This window comes from Balaenoptera borealis (genome assembly GCF_965194805.1).
Source record: "Balaenoptera borealis genome assembly, chromosome: 19".
NCBI classification, from domain to species: Eukaryota; Metazoa; Chordata; class Mammalia; order Artiodactyla; family Balaenopteridae; genus Balaenoptera; species Balaenoptera borealis.
Window position 1 is genome coordinate 27,031,705 of NC_138878.1, and position 26,584 is coordinate 27,058,288.

A 26,584-nucleotide genomic window follows, 5' to 3' on the forward strand; every position below is an offset into this window, starting at 1 on the left:
TTTATTGATTTGAGTCCTGTCCCTCTTTTTCTTGATGAGTCTGGCTAATGGTTTATCAATTTTGTTTATCTTCTCAAAGAACCAGCTTTTAGTTCTATTGATCTTTTTCTTTTTTTTAACATCTTTATTGGAGTATAATTGCTTTACAATGGTGTGTTAGTTTCTGCTTTATAACAAAGTGAATCAGTTTTACATATACATATGTTCCCATATCTCTTCCCTCTTGCATCTCCCTCCCTCCCGCCCTCCCCACCCCACACCTCTAGGTGGTCACAAAGCACAGAGCTGATCTCCCTGTGCTATGTATGCGGTTGCTTCCCAGTTCTGTTGATCTTTGCTGCTGTTTTCTTTGTTTCTGTTTCATTTATTTCTGCTCTGATTATGATTTCTTTTCTTTTGCTAACTTTGGGTTTTGTTTGTTCTTCTTTCTCTAGTTCCTTTAGGTGTAAGGTTAGATTGTTTACTTGAAATTTTTCTTGTTTCTTGAGGTAGGCTTGTATAGCTATAAACTTCCCTCTTAGAACTGCTTTTGCTGCATCCCATAGGTTTTGGATCATCGTGTTTTCATTGTCATTTGTCTCTAGGTATTTTTTGATTTCCTCTTTGATTTCTTTAGGGATCTCTTGGTTATTTAGTAACGTATTGTTCAGCCTCCATGTGTTTGTGTTTTTTACGGTTTTTTCCCTGTAATTGATTTCTAATCTCATAGCATTGTGGTCAGAAAAGATGGTTGATATGATTTCAATTTTCTTAAATTTACTGAGGCTTGCTTGATTTGTGACCCAAGATGTGATCTATCCTGGAGAATGTTCTGTGAGCACTTGAGAAGAAAGTGTAATCTGCTGTTTTTGGATGGAATGTCCTATAAATATCAGTTAAACCCATCTGGCGTACTGTGTCATTTAAAGCTTCTGTTTCCTTATTTATTTTCATTTTGGTTGATCTGTCCATTGGTGTAAGTGAGGTGTTAAAGTCCCCCACTATTATTGTGTTACTGTTGATTTCCTCTTTTGCAGCTGTTAGCAGTTGCCTTATATATTGAGGTGTTCCTATGTTGGGTGTATATAGATTTATAATTGTTATACCTTCTTCTTGGATTGATCCCTTGATCATTATGTAGTGTCCTTCCTTCTCTCTTGTAACATTCTTAAATTTATTTATTCATTTATTTATTTATTTATGGCTGTGTTGGGTCTTCGTTTCTGTGCGAGGGCTTTCTCTAGTTGTGGCAAGCGGGGGCCACTCTTCATTGCGGTGCGCGGGCCTCTCACTATCATGGCCTCTCTTGTTGCAGAGCACAGGCTTCAGACGTGCAGGCTCAGTAGTTGTGGCTCACGGGCCTAGTTGCTCCGCGGCATGTGGGATCTTCCCAGACCAGGACTCGAACCCGTGTCCCCTGCATTAGCAGGCAGATTCTCAACCACTGTGCCACCAGGGAAGCCCTCTTGTTACATTCTTTATTTTAAAGTCTATTTTATTTGACATGAGTATTGCTACTCCAGCTTTCTTTTGATTTCCATTTGCATGGAATATCTTTTTCCATCCCCTCACTTTCAGTCTGTATGTGTCCCTAGGTCTGAAGTGGGTCTCTTGTAGACAGCATATATATGGGTCTTGTTTTTGTATCCATTCAGCATGCCTATGTCTTTTGGTTGGAGCATTTAATCCATTCACGTATAAGGCAATTATCGATATGTATGTTCCTATGACCATTTTATTAATTGTGTTGGGTTTGTTTTTTGTAGGTCCTTTTCTTCTCTTGTGTTTCCCACTTAGAGAAGTTCCTTTAGCATTTGTTGTAGAGCTGGTTTGGTGGTGCTGCATTCTCTTAGCTTTTGCTTGTCTGTAAAGCTTTTGATTTCTCTATCGAATCTGAATGAGATCCTTGCTGGGTAGAGTAATCTTGGTTGTAGGTTCTTCCCTTTCATCACTTTATCATGCCACTCCCTTCTGGCTTGTAGAGTTTCTGCTGAGAAATCAGCTGTTAACCTTATGGGAGTTCCCTTGTATGTTATTTGTCGTTTTTCCCTTGCTGCTTTCAATAATTTTTCTTTGTCTTTAATTTTTGCCAATTTGATTACTATGTGTCTCGGTGTGTTTCTCCTTGGGTTTATCCTGTATGGGACTTGCTGCATTTCCTGGACTTGGGTGGCTATTTCCTTTCCCATGTTAGGGAAGTTTTCGACTATAATCTCTTCAAATATTTTCTCTGGTCCTTTCTCTCTCTCTTCTCCTTCTGGGACCCCTATAATGCGAATGTTGTTGCATTTAATGTTGTCCCAGAGGTCTCTTAGGCTGTCTTCATTTCTTTTCATTCTTTTTTCTTTATTCTGCTCTGCAGCAGTGAATTCTACCATTCTGTCTTCCAGGTCACTTATCCGTTCTTCTGCTTCAGTTATTCTGCTATTGATTCCTTCCAGTGTAGTTTTCATTTCAGTTATTGTATTGTTCGTCTCTGTTTGTTTGTTCTTAAATTCTTCTAGGTCTTTTTAAAACATTTCTTGCATCTTCTTGATCTTTGCCTCCGTTCTTTTTCCAAGGTCCTGGATCACCCTCACTATCATTATTCTGAATTCTTTTTCTGGAAGGTTCCCTATCTCCACTTCATTTAGTTGTTTTTCTGGGGTTTTATCTTGTTCCTTCATCTGGTACGTAGCCCTCTGCCTTTTCATCTTGTCTATCTTTCTGTGAATGTGGTTTTTGTTCCACAGGCTGCGGGATTGTAGTTCTTCTTGTTTCTGCTGTCTGCCCTCTGGTGGATGAGGCTATCTAAGAGGCTTGTGCAGGTTTCCTGATGGGAGGGACTGGTGGTGGGTAGAGCTGACTGTTGCTCTGGTGGGCAGAGCTCAGTAAAACTTTAATCTGCTTGGCTGCTGATGGGTGGGGCTGGGTTCCCTCCCTGTTCGTTGTTTGGCCTGAGGCACCCAACACTGGAGCCTACCTGGGCTCTTTGGTAGGGCTAATGGCTGACTCTGGGAGGGCTCACGCCAAGGAGTACTTCCCAGAACTTGTGCTGCCAGTGTTCTTGTCCCCACGGTGAGCCACAGCCACCCCCGCCTCTGCAGGAGACCCTCCAACACTAGCAGATACGTCTGGTTTAGTCTTCCCTGGGTTCACTGCTCCTTCCCCTGGGTCCCAATGCACACAGTCCTTTTGTGTGTGCCCTCCAAGAGTGGAGTCTCTGTTTCCCCCAGTCCTGTCGAAGTCCTGCAATCAAATCCCACTGGCCTTCAAAGTCTGATTCTCTAGGAATTCCTCCTCCTGTTGCCAGACCCCCAGGTTGGGAAGCCTGATGTGGGGCTCAGAACCCTCACTCCAGTGGGTGGACTTCTGTGGTATAAGTGTTCTCCAGTCTGTGAGTCACCCACCCAGCAGTTACGGGATTTGATTTTGCTGTGATTGCACCCCTCCTACCGTCTCATTGTGGCTTCTCCTTTGTCTTTGGATGTGGGGTATCTTTTTTGGTGAGTTCCTGTGTCTTCTTGTTGATGATTGTCCAGCAGCTAGTTGTGATTCTGGTGTTCTCACTAGAGGGAGTGAGAGCACGTCCTTCTACTCCGCCATCTTTGTTCAGGCTCCCTTATTTATTTTCAATTTGGATGATCACTGTGTCTTTTGATTGGAGAATTTAGTCCATTGACATTTAAGATAATTAATGATAGATATGTATTCATTGCCATTTTAAACCTTGTCTTCCTGTTGATTTTATATTTCTTCTTTGTCTCTCTTTGTTTTTCCTTTTGTGGTTTGATGATTTTCTTTTGTATTATGCTTATGTTCTTTTTGGTTTTCGTGAATCTATTGTATGTTTTTGATTTGTGGTTGCCCTGTTTTTCAAGTATGTTAACCCCTTCCTATATCTGCTTGCTTTAGACTGGTAGTCATATAGGCCCAAACACATTCTAGAAAAAAAAAAAAATCTACATTTTCGTACTCTCCTCCCCCACATATTACGATTTTAACGTCCTCTTTTGCATCTTCATGTTCATCCTTTTGCTGTTCATTGTGGTTATCATCACTTCCACAGAAATTTTTTGATTTTTTTTTTTAATCTGTGTACTGTCTTATTTATGTGATTTACTTTCCAGTTGTGATTTTCTCTTTCCTATAGATTTTTACGACTTTCTATTTAGAGAAGACCTTTCAATATTTCCTTTAGGATAGGTTCAGTATTTCCGTATTCTTTTAGTTTTTACTTGTCTGAGAAATTCTTTATCTCTCCCTCTGTTCTAAATGATAATCTTGCTGGGTATAGTATCCTAGGTTGCAGATTTTTCCCTTTCAGGACTTTGAATATATCTTGCCATTCTCTTCTGGCCTGCAGTGTTTCTGTAGAGATATCAGCTGGTACCCTTATGGGTGTTCCCTTGTGATTCTGTGTTTTTCTCTTGCTGTCTTTACAATCGTCTCTTTAACTTTTGCCATTTTTATTATAATATGTCTTGGTGTAGGTCTGTTTGGGTTTACCTTGTTCAGGATCCTCTGTGCTTTCTGTATCTGGATATCTGTTTCCTTCTTTAGGTTTGGGAAGTTTTCAGCTGTTATTTCTTCATTTTCAATCCCCTTTTCTCTTTCTTCTTCTTATGGGATCCCTATTATGCATAGGTTGGCACGCTTTATATTATCCCATAGGTCTCATATTTTTTTCATTTTTTTTTCATTTGGGTTTTTGTCTCCTGTTCTAATTGGGTGATATTCATTATTCTATCTTCTAGATCACTTATTCGTTCTTCTGCATTATTCATTCTACTATTCATAGCCTTTCAGCTTTCATCTCTTCAAGTGAATTCTCTAATTTTTCTTGGCTCCTCCTTACAGTTTCTAGTTCCTTTTTATAGTAATCTGCATTTCTATTGATAACCTTTCTTAATTCCTTCAGTATTTTCATTATCTCCTTTTTGAATTTGGTGTCTATTAGACTGAAGATGTCTGTTTCATTGTTTATTCTTTCAGGGGAATTCTCTTGATCTTTTCATTGGGAGTGGTTCCCCTGCTTCTGCATTTTACTTATATTTCTCTTGCTCTATGAGTTTAGGAGAAACAATTATCTACTGTGGTCTTTGAGGGCTATTTTTATGTGGGAACATCCCTGTGTAGCCTCTGTGGGTTTAATATTTTTTGGTGTGAGGGCTGCTTTTAGTATGGATGCTTGCCACCTCTTTTCTCAGTGTATGCAGGCCATTATCCCCTTGCTAGGAGGTGTGACTGATGTTGTGGTAATTAGAGCCTGCACTGGCTATTGAGCGGGGCCTCCTCTTTGCTCTGTGGTTGTCACTGCCCTGTCCAGGGCAGGGCCTGATCCCTAGTTGTTGGAGTAGAAGCCCCCAGCTCCATTTCTGAGCTGTGTTTCTGATCTGTGGTGTGAGGTAAGCGGGATTGGAGTGCTCCCACTGGGAGAGGAGCCACTGAGTATTCCTCCGCTGGAGCCGTTCACCTGTGAGTGTGCTCTGTTTTGTCACCTTTCACCCGTTGTGTGGGCTCACAAAGTACACTGTTGTTGGCACTGCCCTAGGCCCCACCTCAGTTGTGGGTATGCTGGCAGTTGGCCCTGGTGCCTCTCAGACTTTGTTTTCACAAGGCCACCAGTGCAGATCCACTGAAGTCGCGTCCCAGGACTGCAGTAGTTGCACACCTGGACCCGCTATGGGAGCTATGGAGGCAGCTCAGACCCTGGCCTGGACCAACCCCTGTGTGTACGCGCCCTCAAAGCCCATAGCTGCTAAGGCCAGACCTGTCCCAGCCACGGGAGCACCAGTTGTCCGTTCAGATGTTCCGCAGGCACTGAATTCACAAAGCTGGCAGTGTAGGCGTAAATCTGCGGTTTGCACAGCCGTGGGGAGAGATTTCAGCTCTCCTTCCTAAGTTGCACGACCCCTGGGGCTCAGCTGTGATTTCAGCCCCACCTCTGCGTGTGGGCAACCCACTGGTGTCTGTTCCCAAGACCGCTGAGGCAGCGGCCGGAGCATGCGAGCCTGCTCTGGCGGGAGGGGGCCGGAGCAGCTTGGGTGCATGAGCTGGCCTGGGCTGGGGCCCTGCATGGAGCCCGAGGAAGCAGGAGACGGCAGGTGGGGAAAGAGACTGCAGTGTTGGCCCCACCCCTCCCTTTTGCATTGCCACTTAACAGTGGCGCTTCGCTTCTGTGGCAGCCCAGGGTTCTGCCACAAACACTCCTGGTTGCAGCACCCCACACTCCAGCCCCTTCAGGCTGTCTCCGCACAGCCCCCAACAGTCCTCTCCCCAGGTCTGTCCTCTAAACCCTGTGTTCCAGCACCCAGCCCCTGCCCATACCAGTGGACATGCCTCTCAGGCTGGGGTGTGCAGAGTGGTGACACAGACTGTCTGTGTAGGTCTCTCTCTGTCCTGCCTGCCACTAACTAGTTGTTGCGCTCTCCCTCTGAGCCTCTGAAGCTTCTTTTTTGTCCCAGCTGATCTCCCCGCCCATGAGGGGACTTCCGAGGGTGCAGGAACCTCTACTCTCCTTCAGCTCCCTCCCAGGGGTGCCAGACCCGTCCCACTTTCTCTCTCTCTTTTTTTTTTTCCTTTTGTCCTACCTGGTTACATGGAGATCTTTTTTGTCCTTTCAGGTGTTTGAGGTCTTCTGCTAGTGTTCAGTAGGTGTTCTATGAGAACTGTTCCATTTGTAGATGTATTCTTGATATATCTGTGGGAAGAGGTGAGTTCCACATCCTGCTACTCCACCATTTTTATTCCGATCCGACAATTGGTTTTTTTAAAAAATTAGTATCCAAGGAAGGATTAGACATTGTATTTGGCTTATATGGCTTAAAAAAATGATTGAGATATAATTCACAACCATAAAATTCACCCTTTTAAAGGATACAGTTCAGTGGTTTTTAGTATGTGCAGAAGAATGTGTATTTATCACCTCTATCTAATTCCAGAACATTTTCATCACCGCAAAAAGAAGCTCCGTGCCCATTAGCAGTTATTCCCCATTCTTCCCTCTCCACAGCCACCAGCAACCACCAATCAACTTCTGTCTCTATGGATTTGCCTTTTCTGGACACTTTTTATAAATGAAATCATGCAATATAGGGCCTTTTGTGTCTGAGTTCTTTTCACGTAACATAATGTTTTCATAGTTCATGTTGTGGCATGTATTAGTACTTTTTACAGCTGAATAATATCCCATTTTATGGTATGCCACCTTTTTGTCCACTCATCAATTGATGAACATTTGGGTTGTTTCCACGTTTGGGCTGTTACAAACCATGCTGCTGTGAACATTCATATCCAAGTTTTTGTGTGAAAAACTGTTTTCAGTTCTCTTGGGTATATACCTAAGAGTGGAATTGCTGGGTCATACAGTAAATCTATGTTTAACTTTTTGAGGAACTGCCACACTGTTTTCCACTGTAGCTGCACCATTTTTATATTCTACCAGCAGTATATGAGGGTTTCAGTTTCTTTACATCCTTATCAACAGTTGTTATTGTGTTTCTTATATCCATCCATTGGGTGTGAAGTGATACTTTATTGTGGTTCTGATTGGGGTTTCCGTAATGATTAATGATGTTGGCATTGTGTACTTAATGGCCATTTGTTTATCTTCTTTAGAGAAATACCTACTCATATCCTGAGCCTATTTTAAAATTGGGTTATTTGTCTTTTTATTTTTGAGTTGTAAGTGTTCTTTATATGTTCTGGATGCTAGACACTTGTCAGATAGATGATTTATGAATATTGTCTCTTTCTGTGGGTTGTACTTTTACTTTCTTGATAGTGTTCTTTGGAGCACAAAAGTTTTACATTTTGATGACGTCAATTTATTTTTTCTTTGGTTGCTTGTACTTTAAGTGTCATATCTAAGAAACAGTTGCCTAATTCATGGTCATGAAGATTTACGCTTACATTTTTTTTTAAAGAGTTTTATACTTACATTTTGATCTTTGACCCATTTTGTGTTAATTTTTTGACTCAATAATTTGTTGAAAGGACTGTTTTTTCTCCCACTGAATTGTCATGACACTTTGTTGAAAATCAGTTGAACAGCATGTTTGGGTTTATTTCTGGACTCACTTTTCTCTTCCATTGATTTGTATGTCTATCCTTATGCCATCACCACACAGTTTTGTTTTCGTTTGTTTGTTTTTGTTTTGTTTTATTTTTTGGCCATGCTGCACGGCTTGTGGGATCTTAGTTCCCCGACCAGAGATTGAACCCAGGCCCTTGGCAGTGAGAGCACAGAGTCCTAACCACGGGACTGCCAAGGAATTCCCTACCACACAGTTTTGATCATTCTAGCTTTGTAGTAGGTTTTGAAACCAGGAAGTGTCAGTCCTTCAAGTTTGTTCTTTTTCAATATTGTTTTGCTATTTGAGGTCCCTTGCATTTCCGTATGAATTTTGGGATCAACTTGTCAATTCAGGCAGCTGGGATTTTGATAGGGATTGCTTGAATCTGTTGATCAGTTTGGGAAAATTGCCATTTTATGGCATCTTAACAGTAGGCTAATCTGTCTTTTAAGTCTCATTTAACCTATAGGTTCTTCCTCTTTCTTAATTTATTTTTTGTTTCCTTTATATTTTACTTGTGAAGAAACTGGGCCTCTGCCCTGTGGAGTTTCCCAGCACTCTAGATTTTGCTAATTGCATCCCCATGGGATTCCTTTATAGCCTGTGTTTCCTATAAAATGGTAATTAGGTCTAGAGCTTGGTCAATTCACGTTGATTTTTTGGCAAGATTTACTTCATATGTTGTTTTGCATTTCCTATCATCATCATTATTTTAATTAACATACTCTTCTGTTCATTGCTTACTTACCTTGGGAATCATAGCATACCTGTGCATAAAGAGCTTCTTCATTCCTTTTTAAGGCTGTGTAGTAATCCATTGTATGGTTGTACCATAGTATATTTATTTCGTTTTTTATTGATGAACATTTAGATTGTTTCCATTCTTTCTCTATTATGATGTTTCATTAAATAACCCTGTACATGCATCATTTTTCACATTCACAATATGTCAGGTTAAATACTTAGAAGTAGAATTATTGAGTCAGATATACATTTGTAACTTAGAAAAATATTGCCAAATTGCCCTGCTAAGAAGTTATTCCAGTTTACATTCCCATCAGCAGTGTAACAGTTCCATTTAACTGGGATCTTTTTAATATATAAAAAACTTGTTAAACTGTGGCTGCTTAAATAGGATAAGTATATACTGTGTGTGCACACATACACAGAGGTATATAAAACTTCATAGACATCTAAAATATATTTCAACTAGTTACCTAGTAGCCCTGTATCTGGTGCTTATTCCCTAATAGGAATTATGTATATCAATTAATGGAAAGGGAAACTTGTATGGCTGCTTTAAATTCTCTCAGGCAGACACTTGTATTTAAGAGCCATCTTATTTTTGTCATTCTAAATCCCTCCATTCTTATAGCAGAAACTGGACAAGAAATATCTTTTGCTAGGAGCTAAGGCCCCACGAGAAGACTATCCCCTGAAGCTTCTGTTAGAGTCTTGACCTCGGCAGTAGAAGACTTGCCCCTTTAGTCCCCCAGAAGATAGCTCTGTAGTCCTTACGGAGATTCAGGCTTCCCCCACTGGAGGCTCTGACTTAATCTCTGAGCAGAGCCAGTGAACACACAAGTTGGTCCCATCTACTCTCAAGTCACACGTCTGTCTGAATCCCAAGAACATTCTCCATTAGTAATTTTCAATGTTAATTTGGTATGACAGTGTGGTCCTGCAAACGCAGAAGTTGGCAGGAAACTTCACCAAATGGGCGAGATCAGAGGGCACCATTTTGTTCTCTGTGGGCAGTTAACTGCTTTTGTTTTTGTTTTTTTTTTAAAGTCTTTATTGAGTTTGTTACAATATTTTATGTTTTGATTTTTTGGCCCCGAGGCATGTGGGATCTTAGTTCTCTGACCAGGGATCGAACCTGTACCTCCTACACTGGAAGGCAAAGTCTTAACCACTGGACTGCCAGGGAAGTCCCAGTTAACTGCTTTTGGAATGAAATTTGTTAGAGTTGCAATCTCTTTTCTTTCTTGAAACTTCCTAGATAATTGGGAGATTTGATCCTTTTGCTTAAACTCTGCTAATGCCCCTGTGGTCCAGATTCCTTTGGTTACATTTCTGTGGCTGGCTTCCATCCTTCCCTTAGGCCGGCTCTAGTCCTCCACGGGTATTCTGAACTTGATCTTTCTTTTCTAAGATAGACCCTAAAATTAAATTCACCCTTGAAATACTTAATAAAAGGACACATTTCACTGAATAACTTCACATAAATTACTTTTCTAAGTAACTGATTCATACCCTTATGATATCAGGGTTTGGTTTTGTTTTTTTTTTTAAACAACCCAATTTTTCTCACAGAATACTGAAAGTATCCCTGTATGTGTGAAAATAGTAATACAATGAATGTTCAGGTAATGAATGGTTTATAATTTGATGTTATGTCCCAAATTTTCACATTCCCCCCACCCCCACTCCCACCCCCAAAATTTAGCCATTTGCAGTGAAACTCTGTTATGCATTTTCCTGCATTCTCACACATTGTGAATGTTGGCCTGCTCTGTGCCAGGCCCTCTGCTCTATGCCCAGGGGATGGGATAGAGAAGAAGGAGCCCTTGCCCTCCAGAGACTTACAGTCTGAGGAGAATATGGATGAGGAGAATATGGATAAGGAGAAGATAGCCATTAGGACTGTCAGTCTTCTACAGCCTTCCTGGCTATAATACAGGGATTACAGAGGTAAGAGGGGGGCTGTTCCTTCTGAATTAAATGGCCTAGGATACTCTTTGAATTGTGGCATTTGGCTTTCTTAAAAATTGTCTAAATAGGTAGTTATATGCACCCAATAGTAAATTGAAAAGGGACACAAGAGTGTGGAATAAAAAGTTGTCTCCCCTGGTCCTCAGCCACTCAATTGCTCTCCCCAGAGCAGCCACTGTTACCAGTTTTTAATGTATTTTTTCATACATTATCATGCATATTTAATGTCCCCCACGCCCCCCAGATTATAACTTGTACTCACCCTGCCTCTTTCATTTAACACATGGTATCTTAGAGATCATTCAATACCAGTACACACACAGATGCTTTATTCTTCTTAATGGCTGAATACTAGTCCATTACACTGGTCCTCTATTAATGAACCTTTTGGTTTCTACTCTCAACAGTGCTGCATGAACATCATTTAAGTGTGAAGGACTTAGCCAAATAGTCCTACATTCCCTCAGCAACATATATAGATGCGTATTCCTCCGTATATATTGTTTATTCTCCTATGTTTAAAAGTCATTTGTTTCTTTTTCTGTGAACTATTCGTGTCTTCTGTCTACTTTTCTGTTCAGTTGTTGGTTTGTTGTTGGGTTTGGAAGAACTCTTTGTATCGTAAAGAAATTAGCTTTTGTGATACTTATTGTAAATATTTGCCTGTTTTCTTGTAGCCTTTGTTACCTCTTGTAGCCTCTGCAATCATTGTGAGCTCTCACTTTTCTACATCTCCATGTTTTCACATTACTTATCTTTAGCAGCTTCCTTTCCCCCTTATTATTACTTCCTGTATAAGCAAATGAACTATGTGTACTGGCTGTTGGAGGTCTCTCTTTGCTTCTCAGTGATATTTTTTACTTACTCCTGATTTCATATACTTGGAACCATGTATCCTTTTCACATTTACGTGAAGTGTTAGGGGTTTGTTAAGGCAAAACCCTAGAAGGTAATACGCTTGTCAGCCTGATACAGTCTTTGAATTCCAACCCTTACTCTACAGTGAGCTCTGGGATCATTTTAGTACATTATCTTTTGATTCAAATTTAGTTTAATTTTTTTTTAATTAATTTATTTATTTATGGCTGTGTTGGGTCTTCGTTTCTGTGCGAGGGCTTTCTCTACTTGTGGCAAGCAGGGGCCAGTCTTCATCGCGGTGCACGGGCCTCTCACTATCGCGGCCTCTCTTGTTGCGGAGCACAGGCTCCAGACACGCAGGCTCAGCAATTGTGGCTCACAGGCTTAAGTTGCTCCGCGGCATGTGGGATTTTCCCAGATCAGGGCTCGAACCCGTGTCCCCTGCATTGGCAGGCGGATTCTTAACCACTGCACCACCAGGGAAGCCCTAGTTTAATGTTTTCTACTCTAAGTGGCCTTTAACCTTAGCTGGGTTTTGGACCTCCCTCATCATCAAAATGGGGGATCCCTATATACCAGGTTGTTGTAGTGATTAAATGAGGCTGGAAACAGGGAAGAAGAAGGGATGGAGGAGAGTCCTTAACTTTTCCTCTAACCTTCAAGTTCTGTGTTTTCTAGGTTGAGGCTTTCTGTCATGGAGGTTCTGCTGTGACTCTGGGTTTCCTGGGGCGAAAAGAGCCCCAGCTACTTGGTGATATTCTGCATGGTCTTAAAATGATCTCTGCTGTGGCTTCAGTTTTCTCAGTTGTAAACTAGGAACATTAAGATGAAGATGATGATAGTGTCGACTGCATAGGGTTGTTTTGAGGCTTCCAACATAAAGCCCTCTACACATGGAAAGCACACCATCACCTTTGGAAAAGGGTGATGAAGTAACAGTACTGCCTCCTTTTTTGCAGAAGCCCCGTCCTGCGTGTCTCTTGGAAGCACATCTCTGAGTGGTCCCTCCATCCACTGCCCCTCCGCTGCCGTCTGTATCGGCATCCTCCCAGGTTTGGGCGCCTACTCTGGGAGCAGCGACTCTGAGTCCAGCTCAGACAGCGAAGGCACCATCAATGCCACCGGCAAGATCGTCTCCTCCATCTTCCGAACCAACACCTTCCTCGAGGCCCCCTAATTCCTCTGTTCTTACCGCAGGGAGCTCCTCCCCAAGAGTAGACTGGACAGTTTATTCTGCCTACAGGCATTGCCTCCCACAGAAAAGTCCTTTGCCTGCTCCCTGTGCACACCATGACATTTTTAACCTCATCTAAAAATGTCCAGAATCCACTTGTGGCCCGACTTGTGTTTGTTTTCTCTTTCTACTCTAGTACAGATGCCCAAACCTGTCCCACGGCTTCTGTCCTCACTGATTTAGTAGGGCAGAGGTCAGGGCCCAGCAGAAATTCCACTAAAAATGCCCTGGGAAGATAGGTACCAAGCAGCTTGCAAAGGGTTTGGGTTCTGTTGCTTTCTTGTTTTTTTGTTTTTTGTTTCTTTTTTTTTCCTTTCCCAACACCACAAAGAAGCAAGGACAGTTATTGAACAGGTATCATTTAAACATTCTATTCTAGACGAAGGCGCCGTTTGACTATACTGTGTTGTGGAGTGTGCAGAGGGGAGAGAAGGTCCCAGGTGATGGAATGGCGCACTGCCCTGGAACTAACCTATTCTTGATGTTGTGTGACTAAGTAAAGGTTCTAAACTACATCTGCAGGGGGTGTCACTTAACACTCATCGTTCATTGTGAAGTTTTCCGTTACCCTTGGCTATTCCTTCTCCCTCCACCTAATCCCATTTAAGACACTAAACCTTAGAGAAACAAACATAGGCCTTATTTTTTGTAGCCAGAAATCAGAAGTGCTGGTAGGTGTGTGGATGAGGTGACTTATTTCTGGCAGCTCCTGGAATTCTAATATTGCAAGCCAGTGCGACCCACCTGCATATTCTAGCTACAACCTGTTGAGGCCCCTCTCTGTTGGCTACATTTCTAGTTGTGGCTTCTAACTGTGGAAGCTGTTTCTAGCCTAAGGGTGCTACGCTTGTCCTTTCCTCTGCTTTGACCTGCTGCCCTTCCTGCTCTTCCCTTCCCATACAGAGCAGCCAAGACCCAGAGGTGCTGCTTCACCTCCATCCCCTAAAGGGAGGCAGGAGCTCTCCCTTTGGGAGGGAGGGAAGGGCAGGGGGAGACAAGGTATGGAGGCCCTGAGGACAGAGGTAGGCCGTGAGCTTTTAACAACAACAACAAAAAGCTGTAGGCTCCCCTGCTTCAGAAGAGTGAGCCTGTGCGGTTCTTTCTTCCGCTGGGTTCCTACGTCAATTGTTTCTACTTCCTTGGGTGTGAGACGGAGAGAGACACACACAGAATGTGTTGACACTGTGATGCTGGCAGGCAGAGAAGCTACTAAGTTTTAACGTGGGCAGAGAGGCCCCTGGATCTCCTCCAAACCCACTCCTTTTCCCTCCCAAAGCAGTGACACTCTGGTGCCCACTGGCAGATGGTGACTTCCCTTCACCCATAACTGATGCCTTCCGAATTCTTTTTCCTTTTCAGAGCTACTCCGTGCTAATTGTTCCTGACTGTCAGTACAGGCACATCAGCTCCATCCTTACAAACAAGACGTTGAGGTAAAACTGTGTAGGCACCTTCTGCTCCTCTGCTTCGTTGCTCTGCAATTGTGCTGTTGCTATTACAGCCCGTACCCAGAGCAACGTCAGATCATTTCAGGAGGCAGACCGAGGAACCAAAGTCACCATCTTTATGTGGTTTGACTTATGTTTTTTTTTTTGGCCGCACCACACAGCATGCAGGATCTTAGTTCCCCGACCAGGGATTGAACTCATGCCCCCTGCAGTGGGAGCACAGAGTCTTAACCACTGCGCCGCCAGGGAAGTCCCTGGTTTGACTTTTAAGAGGCCATTACTATACCTCATTGCCTCTGTCGATGTTGGGAGAAGTTGACAAAGGGTTGCAGGGATTAAAAACCTACATTAATTTGAAAGCTAATAAACCTGTCAGAGAATAAGATCTTGCTTTTCCTGTACTGGATCTTGTGCTCCCACCTCTGTCCCCATCTACTGTAACAGCTAGATTGTGTCAAGGAGGTTGAGACTCATCAGATTGAGATTTCTGCTCTTGGTATCTCAGGAGAAGTTGAGAATCACTGGTGATCATTTCATCTTTTGCCGTACCTGTTAGCGGAGACCCCTGGAGCTGAGGCACGGGTTCTGTAGAAACCATGAACAGCAAAGCAGGGTCTGGTCTCCCAGTGGAGGAAGTCACCTTGGAAAACATCTAGTGTAGACTGTGTGTTTCAAACCCAAAGAAGAATAGGAAAACCTGGGATGGAAGGAAACACTGCTTTAAATCACAAGATGCAGCTCTCCTGCCTTAATAGATAATTGGGATTTAATAACTAGGTGATAAGGGATAAAAACAAGGTTTGGGGTGGTTTCTTAAAACTTGCTTGCGTTGTCCTGAGTGGTAGTCTTCTTACAACTTTGAACCATGTGAGGGAGAAAGCTTGTCTCTGAGGAATCCTATTGCCAGCTCTATCTGGATTATCTAGCTTGTGTCATACCACGGCCTCTCTCTCAAGCACTTCCTGCTAGCATCTACCTTTGGCCCTGTCACCCACCTGGGTGGGGAGGAAAGGAGCATGAAATCCAAAGCATCCATTTTTCCATCTGTTAAAAGCAGGGAGGGCAATGTGACTGGACCCACAGAGCTGGCTGGTGACCTGTTTATGTCTGCCTTCCCTGGGCCCAGACCCAGGAGGAGAGAAAGCTGGCTTCTCAAACACAGAGTTGGGAGGGCATTCTAGACTTTTTCAGGAGCATTCTAGACTGAAAAGTCCCTGACTAGGAGTGGCTTAGGCTAGTCTCTTGCGTCCTCATTTCTTTCCCTTTCCACCTCGTGGGTTCTTCCCTTCTGGCTGCCTCTCAGGAATCTCAACTCGGTTCCTCCTCCTGTGGGTACACCACAGTGGCTATGAGCTTGAAGCCAGACATTTACTAGCTGGATCACTTGGGCAAAGTCCTTAACCTCTCCAGGCCTCTGTTTCCTCCTCAGTAGATAGGAATCAGGACACCAACTTCCTAGTGAGGGTGAAAGAGGATCTATAAGAGATACTTCGTGTGGTATGTGGTGCTCAGAAAATGCTAGCCATCCTCATTAGTACTGTTACCCTCAGCCTCCCCCATTTCTGGGTAGATCGTCTAGAGCTTCTGTTAGTGGTGGTTTATGGCAGGTTGATCCATCCTACTGGCATTCCTCAGTTGGCAGAACACTGACATGATGACGGGTCAGATCTGGTCATCAGAGCTCCAACCACCCGCTTCTGCTGTGTGCTTCCCTCTCAGCTAAATGTTAATTGCTCAGGCACACCCAGTTCCTTGGCTCGGGTGTCCTAACCGTGGGTATGTGGCTCAGCTGTCATCTTAAGCCCCTCCAGAAAAACAAAAAGGAGCGAGAGCTCAGCGGCAGTACACCATCACTTGGACTTGGATCTTTCTTGATTTCTTGGCGTGCCCAGCCCACTTACACGTAACAGTATGGAATGCAAGTTCTGCTTGGTGGGAGGCTAGATCTTGGCAACACTTTCATAGTGTTGAACACAAGAAGCCAGTCGCACATTTATGCCTTAGTGATGCTGGCAAGGGCTAATATTTTGCTCCCTTACCTGCTGGAGCAATGGTTTAGGGAAAGAGGGAGCCTCATAGCACTAATAGGCAGAAGGCGGCCCAGCATCAGAGTTTCACAGAGCCATGGGCAGCACAACCCAGAGACAACCTCCACTGTGAGTTTTAGCCATCGGCTGGGCATCTCCCTCACTGTTTTAGACATGGTCATGCACATCATTATCCCTTATGTCGGTTTGTTTATCGGTGAGCATTTACTGAGGGCCCGCTATGGACGAGCCAGGCACTGTTTGAGATGTTTGCAGACTGTAGTGTCTTTCATCCTGAAAAAAAGTCCTGTGAAACAGCCCTTCTCTACATTTTATAGAGGAAACAGAAATTCACAGTGATTCAATGACTTGCCCAAGGTCACACAGGTAAGTATCAGAACCAGAATTTTAATTTGAGCCTTTAATTCTAAGCCTGGTTTTCTGTGGTTTCAATGAAACTTTAAAACAAATGCCAGTGCCAAGGCCTCAGTGGAGGTGATTCAAGGGTAAAGGAGCCTTTTAGTCAGATTTCCAAGTTCACTTTTCATCATACTATCCATGTACAAGAACCAAATAGCAGCACCAAGGCTTGGTTTGTTTTTACTGAAATACAGTTGACATATAACATTAGTTTCAGGTGTACAACGTAATTACTCAATAATTGTATATATTGTGAAATGATCCATCACCACACATAGTTACCAAAACATATTTTTCTTGTGATGAAAGTTTTTGAGATCTACTCTCTCAGCAACTTTCAAATATACAATCTATTATTAACTATAGTCACCATGCTGCACATTACATCCCCAGGACTTACTTATCTTGGTTTGTTTTTTAAGTGGTGATTTGCCTGGTCAGGAGTTGAGGACATTCCTTTCCCTGGTGAACTCAAACCAGCTGGGAGTAGAAGGCTTGTTTGACTGATCCACCCAACCTCAGGCAGAGAAGGGGGAAGAAAGATGGCTGGGTCTGCTCCCTCGTGCACCTGCGAAGTGGGGGCCGCCGGCACCACACTGAGGTAGGTGGTCCATAGGAGTTCGAGCATTTATGATGGGCCCTGATGCAAGGCAGGGAGTCTACCTTAACCCGGCCCAGTAGATGTCAGTCTCCATAGCTTCACCAATCTGGTAGATTATTCCCATGGGGAGGTGTAAGGGAGAGGTCTGCATCAGGTGTCGCCCCAGTACACCCATCCCCTGAGGGCTAAGGAGGGGATGTGGGGCTGGGAGGAGAAGGCTGTTCCACTATAGAGGCCTCTGGTCGACCAGAACTTGACAGATTCTCCCAGGCTGAGTTGGATACGAACTTCCCTGGATCTGACATCCAGCTAGACACTTCAGCTACCAAACGGGAGGGTAAAGGAAGCAGTCACATGGTGTTATTTCAACCATCATGCAGTCTTGCAGCTGTCCTGAGCGAGGGCTGGGTGTGAACCAGAGGAGGCAGATGCGCTGGTCCTGGGTTTCTACCCATAGTGCCGAGCTGGCCTCTGGGCTGCTGTGCTGTGATTTCCCAGAGGTCCCTGAGGAAATCACGGCTCCCTGCAGTCCTGCAGCCCTCTCAGGAGAAGTGAAGGTGTCCCTCGAGGATATTTCAGCTGGCTTTTAGTGGCCACGGAATCAGAAGAGGCATTGGAAGCCTAGGATACAGATGTCCCTCGCTTGCTCCCACCAGATAAACACCGGCTCCTGAGCTTACCAGGCACCTGGAGCTAGGAACCTGCCTGGCGTACCAGCCAGGTCTAGCAGGCCACTGGTAAGAATTGCTGACCTGGGAGAGTAGGTCGAGATGTCCGACTGCCCAGTTTCATTGGAGGGGAAGGACAAATTCAGCAGCAGGTTGAGAAGACTGCCTCGTAGAGTCACGGGAAGACATTCAGTGCAGTGGAACAAGTGTGGGCCCTGTGGAATTGGCCAGACCTGGAGCTAAGTTCTGGCTCTGCCTCTAATAGATTCGATTAGCCTCTCTGCTTGTTTCCTCATCTCTGAAATGGTCACAGGCAGGGGCTGGTGGAAAGGTTCAAGATTATGCCTGTAATGTGCTTAATAGGGAGCTGGAAACCTAGTGCTTAATATGAATGTTAGTTGTTGGTTGCACATGAGCCTGTGGCAAAGGGGCTGACTGGAGCTCTAAGGAGGAGGTAGACAAAAGAGAAAGATGTGTTCTTTGGAGGAGAGAAGGGAACAGGCCAGACGGCTGGGGTTTCAGAGATGCGTCGCCTAGCTGGTTTCGTGAGGTTGGGCCCAAGCCCGGGGTGGGGTGTGCGATAGAAACCAACGGCTGCTGCAGGGACAGAAGCAGCCCTGTTTAGCATCCTGAAGCCAGAGAGGCTTTCACATGCTGCAGACCACAGGGTGTACTCCAGTGCCTGGGAGACCTGCAGGAGGAGCAAATGGGTGGCAGCGACTGCCACTGCTGTGGTGGGGTAGGGTACATAAGACAGCGTGGACCACGAGGAAGAAGGGTGGGGCACCGTGTGCTGTTGGCTGGGCCAGCATGGGCTCTGCTGGGGCCCAGAAGGCTGGTGAGGGCCCGTGCATTTCATTGCCCCACAGATATTTATTGAGCATGTACAATGTGCCAAGTTCTGTGCCAGTTTAACAGCTGCATTACTGTTTATGTGGAATGCATGTCCCCAAGTAGAAGTGATTATACCAATTTCACAGGCTTGCTGGGGGGAAGGGGTTTTCATGTTTCCTTTCCCAGATCAGTGAGCCCATCAGGTCCCAGCTGAGGAAGGAGCTGACACAGGGACATCTGAAACTCCTTTATTACCCTGAGTATAACAAGTAGAACACGGTCACAGTATTAAAAAAACAGAGCAGGAATTGGGTGCAGGCTACCACACAGTATGCACCGGGGACACATTCCTTTGAGTCTGCAGCTAGTTACTTGGAAAAAGCCAGTTATGATTGTAAAAATTTTATTCTCTTTAATAACAATTCCACTAAAATTATACAAAGTACATTCAATACTTAAGAGTGGCAAGGGTGGGGAGAGGAGGAGAGGAAGCCAGTTTGGCCTGGAAGTATCATCAGTCGACTCCAATAAAGGAAGCCCAGCTGGGCTGGAGGAAGTTGGGGGTGGAGGTCCGGTTGTAGAAAATAAAAATGTGGATCAGTTTAAAAGAAAAAAAAAAAAAAGGCCACCCACAAGGAAGCAGGGTGAGCGTGCATGTTCCTGGGGAGGGTGGGAGGCCCAGCCGGCATGCTGCTGCTGGGTGAGGGCTGGCACTCAGGCGGGCTCCGAGTTGGTGGGGGGCAGGTTTTTATGCTTGAAATACTGAACAACTTGTTGGGGCAGCTCTGCCAGCACAGCTTTCGCCAAGGTCTCTTTTGCCGCCTGCAGGGTAGGGTGGGGAGAGGAGAGAGAAAGGATCACTGGATGAAGTGGTGAGGGGCACCATGCCCAGGGAGCTGGTACAGAAGGTGTCCCTGGAGGACAGAACCAGAGCAGAGGGCCAGAGCTGTCTAAAACTAGCGTTCCTCAGCCCAGCCCAGGCCTGAAATCCCACCCTTAGCAGTGCTTTCCTTCACATTAAGTGTAACTCTTACCTGAGCACTCGAGGTGCCTGGGAGTAACGTTTCAGGATGAATTTGTCTATGGGAGACTTTTGGGGGAAAGAGATGGTGGAGGTGAGCTGCACAGCCTACTCATCTGGCAAACATTTCCTGAGCACCTTCTTGGCTGGTATTAAGGGGTTGTGACTGTCTGATTCACTGCTCGGCACCCAGTCACAGGCTGGGCACACCAGGAGCTCGTTCAGTGTCCATGCAGTGCCTGGGTGGCCAACACCCAGCATTTGTCCTCAGGAAGCTCACGCTCCAGAGGAAGGAACTGAACCAGCTCAGGCAAACCCAGAGGGTACTGGGCAGAGATGTGAGCACCAGTGGTTACAAATCGGAGTGGCCAGTTCTTGCTGGGACTGGCTCCCAGGACCTGAGCCACAGCACCCGGAGGCTTACAGCTGCGGCAGCTGAGGCCAGGAGGAAAGGTCAGGGACTTGCCCAAGGCTATACAGTGTGCCTCTGGTCAAATAAAGCTAGGCCCCAGGCTGGCATCTGACAGACTGCTCCATCTGGGGCTGCCTGCGGGCCCAGCTGCAAGGGCAGCAACCAGGAAGCTACTGCCAGCCTCCTTGTAAGCAGACCTGGGTCACCTGCAGATAGGACCAGAGCCACCTCCAGGAGCAAGGGAGGCCACCAGTTCCTCCTAGAGCGGCCCTCAGGGAGAGGAGGCCATCCTAAGATGGGCCTTGTTTTCCACCTGAAGCGAGACGGTTGGCGAGGTGTGATTTCCAGGAAGGCCCCTCACATCTCTGGGCCTTGCTCCCATCTCTTTCTCCTGGAATGCTTTCCCCCGCATGGATGACGCCGACTTCTGATTCAGGCTTAGAGGGTAGGTCCTCCGGGAACCCCTGTCCTGGAGCCCCAGTCTGGACTGGGCACTACTCCCTTGAGTTCCGTCAGCTTGCTGAAGCAAGTGCTCACGCAACTGTCATATGGCCTCACCTGGGGGCAGGGCCTCGCATGGGAGGGTAGTAGGCTCTCAGGAGGTGAGTAGTCAACAGAGCTGAGGGTAGAGGAGCCTAGGATTGGGCAGACAATCCCAGCGCCTTCATTCTGGATTATTAACTATGGTTGTTGGGGTCCTGTAAGCGCCTCCTCCCCAGCCCGGGCCCACACTCACGTTGCGGAATTCTCGAAAGGGCACGAACTGCACGATATCGCGGGCTGCCTCCTCCCCTGTGTGGGAGCGCAGCGTGCGGCTGTCTCCGTCCAGGAACTCCATGGCAGCGAAGTCGGCGTTACCCACGCCCACGATGATGATGGACATGGGCAGCTTGGAGGCCTGCACCACGGCGTGCCGCGTCTCCTCCATGTCGCTGATGACACCGTCCGTGATGATAAGGAGGATGAAGTATTGCTGCGGAGGGGGTCAACAGGCACTCAGCACAGCCCTCGGCCTCTGGCCACCCTTCCCCTCCGTCCTTTCCCAATCTCCCCAAACCCTCTGACCCCTGGGAGGAAGATGGCTCGTCTCCCCGAGCTGTTGCCGAACCCCAGCCACCTCCCTAGGCAGCCACCTCTCAGTGCTTGGGCCCTGTAGGCCTCTCCTCCGTCACAGCTGGAGGCACAAACTGCTCTCTTCCTCCTGCCCTGTGCAACATCAGACTCCCCGGCTTGGGAGTTTGAGAGCCCCGGACTCCAGGCCTGGCTCTGACAGTGGCTACACCGTGGGACTCTGGGGAACTGACTCAATTCGCCGTGCCTCAGTTTCTTCATCTGCAAAGTGGAAGTTCCTGCACCTCTCAAAGAGACCACGCCGGGCGTGTGGCAGCAGCTCGGTAATCGACAGCTGCATCTGTGGCAGAGTGAGGCCCACGGCTGTTGAGGAATATGCATTCTGGCTTGTGGACTCTGGGAGCAGCCTCCCCTTCTCTGCTCCACCTTCACGTGAACACCTGTGACGCTGCTCGTTCCCCATTAGCACAGCCGGCCTCAGAGACCCCTTGCAGGAGCTAAGCAGATCATCTAGGTCAGTGCTTCTCGGATTGTGGGACTCTCTGCTGGCAACAAGCAGACCTGGGGGCACACCCCAGACACAGCATCCGTCACAGTGGGAAGGGTATTGGTTTTGCAGTGGTCTTTGAATTCTACAAACTGCAGCCAGGAGGAAGTCGCAGTTTGGTGCTCGTGTGTCCCACTTGCTAACCTTCCTTATTAAAAAAGAGAGAAAAGGCAGGAAGCTCAGAGCTCCAGGGACAGCAGTCTCTAGGTAGACTTTGATACCACTGTGCAGCCTGGTGTATTTATTTTTATTGTTACTCTCTATGGCAAGTGATAAGTAACTTTTCCCTTACAGTGGGTTATAGTTTCTCTATAAAATTATTTACATGAAAAAAATAATTAGTGTAGGTGACAGGTGGCCATAGCATAGACTGTGGAGGTGGGGAGTGAGTGAATGAAGTTCAGGAAGTCTCACTGGATGATCTGTGGGCAGAAGCCCCAGCATTCCTAGCTGCCTAAGACCTCATTTTCAACTTGGCTCTGTGCTTAGCACCCTCTGGCCCCTTTTGGGGAACTCAGTTTTCCCCATACATAAGATGAACAGAAAAGCCCTTGTGGTCCTAATGTTCTCTGTCTGGGGCTTCTGCCTTCTCTTCTGACCCTTCTGATTCGCAGGAGAGGAAATGGGGACCCAGACTAGTCAAGGTCATGGAGCTAAAAAGAGAAGAACCAAGCCAGCCCCCAAGATAGCATCTGGCCACCTTCTCACCCAGCAAAGCCGTCTGCTCCCTGGGAAACATACAGAGACCACAAGTTCAGCCATCTAGGATGCCTTGCTCTCCTGCCTGTCCCCCAAGCACAACCTGAAAGGAATGAACCGTGAGGAGGTACGAATGCCACCATCCTAACCCCCAGCCCTCGACAGCAGTAGTCCAACTCCTCCTGAACTGTGCCTTTAAGAGGCCGAAAGCTTGGCTGGAGATGGATACCTGTTGCTATGGAGATGGCAGCCTGAATTCCTGTAGTGGAGGGCTGCTGCTGTCAGTCCCCATTCCTGGGGTTGAGGGGCACCTCATAAGCTCATCCAGACCCTTGTCCCCTCATAGCCCACCATCATCCTGGCCAGCACCCCTTCCCTAAGTGGCCCTCTAACCCCACTTCCATCCCACCAAAAATAGTCCATGGCAGTATTTCTGGGGCACCTAGGCTGGCAGGAGGGAAGGCGTTGAGAGGCCTAGCAATGAGGACAGAAAAGAATACTTGGCCTTGGGTGACAGGCCTCACCACTCGGGGTGGGACTGGTCTCCAAGCCCCCTCCAGCTCAGATGGCTATCTCCCACCCTCCTCCCCACATGGCCCTCTTGGCTCTCCCTTTCCACCAGCCACGTGTCTACATTAGGAAACTTGGAGCATGCAGGCCAAGGCCTCCCTCACAGCCTTGTAGCCTTCTTCCCCATGGCCTGGGTTCCTGCAGAACAGTAGGCACCAACTGAAAAGGTGAGTCATGGTGATGGTGACCACACATGCTCCGTGTCATCCTCACGCTGGGATTCTCCTTTTGGAGGTTGGGGAGACAGGCTGAGAGAGGTTCAGTGACTTGCTCAAGGACTCACAGCCAGGAACGGCACAGTTGAGATTCAAGCCCAAGCCTTAACTCCAAAGTTAGGGCTCTTTCCACAATGGCATCAGTGGCCAGTAGCTGTCTCTCCAATAGTGGGGCCTGGCAGGGAGAAGCGAAGTGCCGCTGACAAGTCCTAGGCTTCATGCCCATCCCAGGCAAAAATGAGATTGTCCAGGAGCCTCTAAGGTCTACTGCAACCCCAGGGGTCCATGATCCCATCCCCAAGACAGATCAGAGGGGAGGTGGCGGGGTTGGGGGCGCTGTGGAAGGGGAGAAAGAAGGGTGGAATCAGGCAGGAGGAGGTGGGAAGGGCCTCTGCTGTCCCCATGGATAGTCCTGGTCTACCCTACCCCAAGCTTTCCCACCTCCATGCCTTTCCTGGTTTACTTCCTTCTGCCTGGCGTACCCTCCCCAGCCACAGCTCCAAGACCTCTCTGGGCGTCTACTCCTCCATCCCGAGTGAATGCGAAGGCTCCCCCAAGCCCTGAGCTCTGCTTTCGCTGCCAGCGATTACCTCTTGGGGCGGCTTCTCTGGATACTCCTCTCCCCCCACGCCCTAAGAGCTCCTCAGGGCAGCCCCCCCCCCACACACACCTCTGCATCTCATGGGCCCGGCTCCCTGTGCGGGCTCCATGAACACAGCCAGCTGCTGCCAGGTCGAGCCCAAACCCCAAATTTCCAACACATTTCCAGGACAGAGTATCTCTAGCATTTACCCAAGAGGTTCTTCAGGCTTCTAGGGCTGTAAATAGCCACCTCCCCTAATGCATTTAACATGTGATTTGATTTATAAGAAACTGACTTGACCACGACAGTTCCAGGCAGAGTCCGGGGAAGCTGCACTCATCCCTAGCTTATTTCTGAGAAGTTGGCTGCTGAGGGCCCTGGGGAGTGGAGGAAAATTTCCAGGGTGCTGGCTGCTTCCCAGTTTCCCCTCCACTATGGCACCAGTTGCCTAGGTAGCCAACCAGCAATGGGCCATGGATGGGAAGGCCCAAGTCACATGGGTCAGAGCAGAGGGAAGGATGAGGCCCCACAGTAGGAGTCCCCTGGTACCACGCAAACCTCTTAATACCTTTCAGTGACTCCCCGCTGCCCTTAAGAGAAAATCCAGATTCCTTACTGGCTTCAAAGGCATCTGTGGGATCTGGCCTACCTTCTCAACCTCACCCACCCCTCTTACATCACACTCCTTCCCTTAGTTACGCCACACACCATGCCTCCAAGCCTTTGCCTATGCTGTTTCTTCTGCCAGGGACACTCTACACATGCACATGCCCACACATACACACCCTTTATGAGACTAACTCTTAAGCATCCTCCAAGTCTCAGCTTGGACATCACTTTTCCAGGAAGCCTGCCCTGAGCCCTCTGTCTGGGTTAGATGCCACCTTTATAATCCTATAATTCCGTCATCACAGTTTTAATTGGCTGGCATCACAGCTGCTGTTCCTGGCCTGGCTCCCCACAAGACCACAGGCCCTGGAAGGGCAGAGGCCATGGCTTGCGCATCATGGTCTCCCTAGTGCCGCAGAGAAACACACGTGGTAGAGATGAGCTGCGTGAATGAATGGCAGAACACAGGCCTGCCTAGAGAGATGCTTCCACCATCTGCTCTTGATTTCCTGTGCGTGGGTGTGCATGCATGTTCGTGTGTTGGGGACAGGGAGGATGAAGCCACACCAAGTGTTTCCCAAAAAGCAGCTGTACGAAAGCATCAGGTAACGCACAAATTATTTCCTTTTGCGTTAGGCCTACATGGGCTCAGCATCACCAAATGCCAGCCCAAGAGGTGTCCTAAGAAGATTCATCCGCTCACGTTTATTAGGTGCTATTGTGTGCCAGGCGCTGTGCTGAGCAATTTGGATGCCGAGCTGGTTGAATCCTTGCAATGCTTCTATTAGGCAGGTACTATTCCATCATCCTCATTGTACAGGTGAGAAAACTGAAGTTCAGAGAGCTTAATAAGCAACCTGCTCTGGGTCACACAGTCAGGAAGTGCGGGAGCTGGGGTTTGAACCAGGTCAATGGGCCTCCAAACCTTGAGGCATCCCCACCTTCAGTGCACGGTGAGATGGACGGAGTAAAGGCAGGAGGTAGAGAATTATCTGTATCTTCTTGGACATCAGAGTAGGAGAGGCCAGTAGAGACCCCTGGCTCGCCTCCTGCAGCCCAGAGATGCTGGCCCAAAGTCACACAGCTGGGGTGGGTGACAGCGCTTCCCCAGGCTGAGGGAGCCGGGGAAGGCTGCCTCCTCAGGTTGGGAGGACCTGGTCACGACGAAAGCGGCTGGGGTATTGTGAGGGTTAGGACTGGTGAGGATTAGGACTTGTTCACAGAAAGGGCCCAGTTCTTCCCTCTGGAGGGCCCTCAGCAGTTGTGACCCAGAATGCAAAGACACCTTCCTGGTGGTCCCCAAGTCCCTCCAGACTTAGGATCCAGCAGACACAGGCCCCTTCTCCCCAGGACCTCATCTCCTGCCCAGTCCTGCCCCTGCCTGGCAGGTGAAAGAGCCCGAGAGGAACACTGGGCTTCATTCCTGCTCCGCCCCATTTTTTTCCCTTAAACAAGAATGCAGGCCTTTCTTCCATCCCTCTGAAAGCTGGTTCAGGCAGATAAAAGTCTGGGCGGGACAATGGCCTGGCTGGCAGCAGGCATCCAAACGGTGTGCAAGCTGAGGGGCTGCTCCTCACTCTGCCCTCTCCATCCAATTCTAGCCCAGCACCCCAGGAATTTAACAAAGCCACTCCCAGGTCCTCCCCAGTTACTGTCCCATTCAGATGGGCTTACTTGTCCCATTTCATAAAGGAAATAGGCTCAGAGCAGGAAGGGACTTGTCTCAGGCCCTCAGCTGCCACCACCAAGGCCAGGACTACAGCAAGTCACGCTCCCTGAAGCAGAAACGACCAGGACCATCTTCCTTCAATCCGACATCGTGCACTGACCTCCCTCCTGTCCGTCACTGGCATCTGCCATTCCCTCTGCCTGGGGGGCTCTTCCCAGAACTCTCTGCCACTCTCTTCCTCATCCTCAGGTCTCTTTGGGTACCAGCTGTTGTGTTATCACATTTAATCCTAACACCACCTCCTTAAGGTAGGTCCTATTAGTATTCCTATGGTACAAATGAGGCTC

The 26,584-nt window shown here is 47.1% G+C and overlaps 2 protein-coding genes across 15 annotated transcripts in view; one reads left to right on the top strand and one right to left on the bottom strand.

Annotated features, from left to right (window-relative positions):
* The window catches only part of PSME3IP1 (proteasome activator subunit 3 interacting protein 1), a 44,532-nt gene extending 31,594 nt beyond the window's left edge, over window positions 1-12,938 (top strand). For all 9 annotated transcript variants that reach the window (XM_082366993.1, XM_082366991.1, XM_082366990.1 and 6 more), the window contains one exon: window positions 12,569-12,938. In XM_082366993.1, coding sequence (XP_082223119.1) covers window positions 12,569-12,786 — 218 coding nt within the window. In that variant the 3' untranslated portion in view covers window positions 12,787-12,938. The remainder of the gene's footprint in view (window positions 1-12,568) is intronic.
* A 6,289-nt stretch (window positions 12,939-19,227) lies between these two features.
* CPNE2 (copine 2) overlaps window positions 19,228-26,584 on the bottom strand; it is a 55,360-nt gene continuing 48,003 nt past the window's right edge. For 5 of the 6 annotated variants that reach the window (XM_082366971.1, XM_082366972.1, XM_082366973.1 and 2 more), the window contains 3 exons: window positions 21,011-21,247; window positions 19,876-19,931; window positions 19,228-19,663 (listed from right to left, as the gene is read on the bottom strand). In XM_082366971.1, coding sequence (XP_082223097.1) covers window positions 19,444-19,663; window positions 19,876-19,931; window positions 21,011-21,247 — 513 coding nt within the window. In that variant the 3' untranslated portion in view covers window positions 19,228-19,443. The remainder of the gene's footprint in view (window positions 19,664-19,875; window positions 19,932-21,010; window positions 21,248-26,584) is intronic. The other variant, XM_082366975.1, reaches the window with a different exon arrangement.